General features: G+C 37.8%; 1 protein-coding gene across 1 annotated transcript; it reads left to right on the top strand.

The window, feature by feature from the left end:
* Positions 1-3,091: 3,091 nt before the first annotated feature.
* On the top strand, positions 3,092-5,777 carry LOC118328545 (transmembrane protein 233-like). Its single transcript, XM_035662313.1, has 3 exons — positions 3,092-3,478; positions 3,978-4,112; positions 5,155-5,777. Exons 1-3 carry the CDS (start codon positions 3,293-3,295, stop codon positions 5,164-5,166), a joined length of 333 nt encoding a protein of 110 aa, XP_035518206.1. The 5' UTR covers positions 3,092-3,292; the 3' UTR covers positions 5,167-5,777.
* Positions 5,778-6,100: the final 323 nt, after the last annotated feature.

Here is a 6,100-nt window from a genome sequence, read left to right as displayed (position 1 = left end):
AAAAAAAAAAAAAAAAGAAAATCTCTGAGGAAAAATTTGTCATCTTTGACAAAGACGCAGAGGACTATTTTGAGTTTTTTTATTATTATTAATTTTATTTCAATTTAATATGTTGTTTCATCATGAAATCCTTCAAAGCTGTTACTGATGTGAACAGAGAGAGAAAAAGCCGTGCGAGATGGGTCTTTGTCTGAAAACCGTTTTTAACAAAGGAAGAACAAATCCAACGAAGTCCTTTTTTAAACTCAAGCATCACGGAAACATGGAAAAAAAAAAACTAAAATGTATATTTTGCTAGTCTTTAAAAACAAAACCTTTGTAATATTGTTATTAATATTGACATAATAATGATAATCTGTAAGGTATTTTACTCTGTAATTGGTTTTAAAGCAATGTTTTTATGTCTTCCTGTAAGATATTGTACATAAACGTTGGGGTGAGGGGAGGGTGGGGGGGTGGAGGGGTTACTGAACCGGCTGGCATGTCATGGGTTGGTTTGGAAAGGGTTAACAGCGATTTGACTGGATGTCATCTACTACTATGTGTGTGGTCATCTCACTACTTTTATCAGTATGCATACGGTATATGTGTACGTTCTTTGGCCAGTCCGCTCCAGCGACTCTTCAGCACAGCGCTGCCGTCGATAGCTGTTGAGAAATAAAAATTCCAGGAGTTTGTCTGGCATATTCGTTCAGTTAAACCACAGTTTTGTTACAAAGTCATCACTTTGTTTGGTTTGCTTCTTGAAAAAGCAACGTTATAATTTCAACACAATGATGAACCAGATTTCTTGCATCTTCATGAAAACTACTTCAGATTTAAGGCGATGAACGTCGGAAGAATCACAAACAGGAGAAATCAGGGGTTCACGGGGTCGGGGGTTGACTTGACTTCCTCTTTTTTGAAAATATTATATATATTTTTTTGCGCGATTCACTTCTTAATGTTTTTTGTTTATTGTTTTCTTTTTTTAAAAGTTCTTTTATGCGGTGTTCGCCGTGAAAACAAAATGAAGGACATTCTCAGAGAAGCAATTGTAGAAAACATCACAATCATGTTCTGTCCTCTTATCACTATTGAAGGTGCATGTGATTGCGTCTGAGTGTGTGTGAGTGAGTGTTTGTGCGCATACATCAAGGTGTAATATGGAACTACTTTTGGCAACGAATGAGCATTTCGATTGCCATTTTTTTTTGGTACTGAAAAAAAAAAAAAAGATTGCCCTGCTCCATTTTGGCTCATCTGCTCCTCTCCCCTGCCTCCCTCCCATTTCATATTTAGTTGGACTAAATTTGTGCTCCTCTGGAAGCAACATATTATTGTTTATACACAGTTGCTGCTCCGTGTAGTGGTGAACAGAGGGGGTTTGGGCAGGGAACCAGAAATGGAACAGGGTCTCGCTCCCAGCCGGCTCTGATACAGGACCTCAGTACAGACGACACTGGCTGGCAGGAAAAGTCAAAAAGCTGGAACAAATTCAACATTTGCAAAAACAAGAAGCCTGTTTGTTCAGCCTTCTTGCTGCAGCCTGTTTGATGTTCAGCACAGCAGAAAACTTCCTGATCCAGCCAGTGGTTCTTCTGTCAGACCGCCTGGGACACGACATAAAACTACTGCTGGACACCAACACTGTAACTTTTTAACTTACAATAAAGCAATAAGTTATTTTTTACCTTACAAATGAAAATAGTACTATTATTGGTAATAGCAGACGACGTGTGGATAATTCTGCGGCATTAAGACTTATTTTCAGAAAAAAAAACTATATTTTTCTGTTTTGAGATCTTGTTCCCCTTGTATATTGATTTTAATGCTGTCTTTTGTTGTGTTGATGTAAGGAAAAGGGCCAATGCTTTGGATGGAGCTTGTAGCTCTACATGAGCTGAGTTAAAGTTTAAGATTTGGGCTGTCCCCCGCCAAGCTTTACAGCAATGCTTTTCTTTTTTCCTTGTTTTATTTTTCTGATAATTTCAATTTTAAAATCCTAATAAATTATTCTAAAGCATTGGACTCTGATTGCTTTTTTTAATCATACAGTTGACCGTATACGCAGGCACACTCATGTCAAACCACTGGACCAGCAGCAGCGTGAAATATTAGGGGCCTGGTGTGAAGCCGTTTTTCTCTTCCTTATGTAAATGAATGCAACTGAAAGCCTCACTGTGTAGGATTTGAACATTTCTGATTTTTTGGCAACTCCTAGTGGAAGAATCAAGAAAGACACCCCTCCCCAGGCAGATTTAACCTGGAGATGCACAGCCTTCACTCCCAATGTAAAGAGCAAGGCCTTTATTTCCAATGGATAGAGCAGCTGCTGTAAACTGAATTTGGACCTCACACACTTTGACACAGGTACAATGGGATTCTGGCAGTGACGAGTTCATTGGACTTAAGATAATTGTGTACATCTCTGAATTCCCAGAGTTAAAACTACACTCGGATCATGGCAGGACTCAGTCAGGACAGAAAATATCAACAAGGATGACCTGACCCTTTGTGGCCCCTTTGCCATTAATACTAGCTTTTATCATGGCCGATATGCCTCTGATACCTCTGCCTCTAAGACCGGGGAAGTGGCCATTATTTGACTTTACACCTGCCCTGACATTGTCCATATCACATATACGCATACACGGTATCTGTGAGATTCAGAAAAAGGTATTTTTGTCCCTGGTTTTGTCATGACAGATGTCTCACATCAATCATTCAAGGGAGGCAAACCGCATGTTAATCCATCTGCCAGGTTTAAAGAGTGAACAGCTACAATGACAAGACATTAAAGATACAGTGAATGAAGAGGAAAATGAGTGTTTTCATTTGTTTTAAACTAAACTGTGACAGCTGCAGTCAAACAAGAAGAGAGAGGTGCATGGTACGGCAGAATCCTGGTGTATGGTAAATGGTGTACTGTGTTAACAACATTCTAACACGTTACACAGCACTTAACTTTCAACAGGGATCATTTCCATGTATCATCATGTCGTGTGTTTCTGTGAGGTGCCAGTAAACAGAGTCTGATCCCTCACACAGGGTAGTGTCCTGGATGGAGGCCAGCAGGGAAGTGATCCTGTCCCTCCTCTCTCCTGCTCCTTCTATTCCCACAATCTTAATTTTTTTTCCAGCTTTGAAAGAGGACTACCAACACACAACATATGAGGGTTTTCAACTTCTGGTTTCTAGTTAAAAGTGAGACTTCAACTCTTCATGTTGGATATCAGGTTCTGCTTATTTGTAACTTTTAATCCTTTCTAATTTGAGTGTTTTTCACCCCCTGACTGTGCTGTGAGGTACAATGGCTCTTGGAGTTCTTAATTCGCAAGTGAAAAGTTCCCTGAGTGGGAGCGCATTTTTTGACTGTGGTTCTATAGAGGAACAGGAACCTCCACCTCCACTCCGTAGCTACCTTTGTTTGACGATTTTCACCTGCTTTTGTCCTGCATACCCCGTCAACATTGTGGCCCTGGTCTTCTCTATCATGGTGAGCATGGACTGAGCATGGCATGTATGTATATATAATCGTATGGCGTTTGCAGATGTACTACTACACCATTAATATAAGAAGAAGAGAAGAGAGAGAAAAAAACATGTTCTCTCTGTGGGGTGTTTAATGTGTTTCGGTTACACAGCGTTCTGACATGTTGTGTTGTGAGTCAACATGTTGGACACTAAAGATGTAACCCAGTCACACACACCTGTTCTGCCTGTCAAACAAACCCACTTGGTCTTCCATGTTGGAAAATGAAACAAAATGTTGCAACATGTGATATAAACTTTCAGTCTAACTTCTCACCAGACTGCTAATCTGTCTGCTTAGTGTTGCTTTACCAAAATCTTAAAGAAGATACAGTTAAACCAGGTCAGATGATCATTGTTTGACAACAAGATGATATTTGACAACCTGCGATTGGAAATGAGACTCAATACTCAACTCAACAAATGATAGGGTTTTATGTCTAACAGTGATTTCTTATTCTCAGTCAAGGAACAGCTATTACCAAGGTGACTATGATGGGTCGTGGCGGCTGGGCAGGAACGCACTCTATGTTGCTGTTGCCTCCATCATCATCGGCCTTCTCATCATCGCTACCACCTGCATCGTTCATTTCACCACTGTAAGACACACACCGAGGGCTGGGCGACATTCTGTGGCCATTACCATGTGGTTATCTATAAATGGCCTCTAAATTGGATGTTCAGAAAATGTACCATATCATAATACATCACTACTGTGGTATAAAATTACATTAAATGGGTAGAAGATTCTATCTATACACATACTTCTACACACACTAATCCAAGGTGTCATTTATGGTGGTTTTGAAAACCACAATATAATGGTGAAATCAATCTGATACCTCCTACATACCTGTATATTTATTGTGAAAAAGGACCATAATCAATGGTATCATCTGTTTCGACTCTGTTCAAGGGATATTGTATGTTTATTTATAAAGACAATAAAAGTGGACTGGACCTTTAAGTATTTCTTTCTCCACAATTTCCCTTTGTGGTGCAAAGCTATGGAGCACCATAGCTGTTACAAATAAAAAAAACAGATTAAGCCAGTTAGCACCTGTTATTCTGAATCAACTATCACTGCTGCTGTATATAATAAACACAGTCACAGTAACCAAACCTTTAGTTTCTAAGCCTTAATATGGTTGATCATCCTACCTAGCTGGCTAACAAACAAGCGTGGACTATCACTCAGCATCAACGTGAAGAGTTTGTGTTAGCATTAATATTATGAAAACAAGAGATGAAATAACGACTCATAATAATGAGTTAGGTATAACAATTTCTTAAATTATTTCACAAATTATTGCTTCATTTATACACACATTTATTTTGATATGACTCTCTATGTCATAATGACTCATTTATTTATTTGATATTGATCACTTTGGGGTTCCATATAAAGCCAGGCAGTATAATTGCATCAAATCTGCCAGTGTGACACATGATGCAGCACAGAGATGGAAGAGACTGTGGTAGAAAACAGTATAATTGCATAGGAAATCTGTATGATACTGTGTATTATTATAAAAGACAAAATACCTAAATCATTCTGTAAAAGTAAACAGCTACATGAACTCTAAAGATGTTCCTTAATGTGAGAGTCCTTTGTTTAATGTACCTCTGTTTGTGTTCCAGATTGATTTTTAGTGCTGTGGAAGTGGAGAGAGGGGGAGAAGAGAAATAAGACACTTGAACAGACGACCAATGTCGGATGGGCTCAGGTGGTTGGTTCATACTGTACCATCTGCCTGTAAAAAGACTCCACTCATGTTTACTTCGTCACTTCTTCTCATGTCTACTGCTCTTTATATGGACAATCAAAGACTATAACATCTGGTGAATGTGTACATTTCAGTGTTAATGTTGATCATGCTTTCAATTAAAAAGGCAGCTTTCTACAAACGTGTATAGGGAATCCATGGTTTAAAGCACACTTTTGTTAAGCTGTGACCCCAATATATTTACTATTGTGTTTTTCTCAAAATGTTGCTAGCACTACAATGATGATAATAATCAATCAACTTTATCAGAATACTTACTTTATGCATAACAATAACAAGTCTGTCAACAAGAGGACTTGATAAATGATCTTGCAAAAAAGAAACAATAATAACACTATTTCTTAATACTCTTATGTTCTTAAGCTTTATTAGAAATATTTAGTAATGCCTTTGATATCTTGTGTTACAGCATTTATATTCATTATTATTATTATGTGTCTGTCATTGGTCAGAATAATAAAATAATTTTGCTATGTACAGTGCAACCTGGGATTTTTTTCATCTACAACAACAGAGAATTTACAATATTTTGATACTCTTTAATGATAACTCTTCATTAATTTGTTCTATGATTCCTGTTTTACTGTAAAAGGGAACCTCAACTGATTTTACACATGAATATCAGTTTACTTGTTGCAACAAGTGCTGCTCAGGCTGTAAAAACTGTTGTATAATATCATCTGTGGCCCTAAATGGAGCTTTTTAAAGTGATACTACATAACCTTTAAAAGAGGAAATGACAGATAAAAAGAATGACAATCTTAAATCCTGCTATCCTTAGATAAGATAAGATAAGATAA

This window comes from Morone saxatilis, unplaced genomic scaffold, assembly GCF_004916995.1.
Source record: "Morone saxatilis isolate NCDOM2014 unplaced genomic scaffold, NCSU_SB_2.0 Contig18, whole genome shotgun sequence".
NCBI classification, from domain to species: Eukaryota; Metazoa; Chordata; class Actinopteri; family Moronidae; genus Morone; species Morone saxatilis.
Note: the sequence above shows the minus strand (reverse complement) of the source record. Positions and strands in the feature narration are given on the sequence as shown.

Bases quoted from the DNA above. Each gene is read 5' to 3' on its own strand.
- LOC118328545 (XM_035662313.1), top strand. From the start codon at position 3,293: ATGGCTCTTGGAGTTCTTAATTCGCAAGTGAAAAGTTCCCTGAGTGGG. The intron at 3,479-3,977 runs GTGAGCATGGAC...TCTTATTCTCAG, and splicing joins CCCTGGTCTTCTCTATCATG to TCAAGGAACAGCTATTACCA.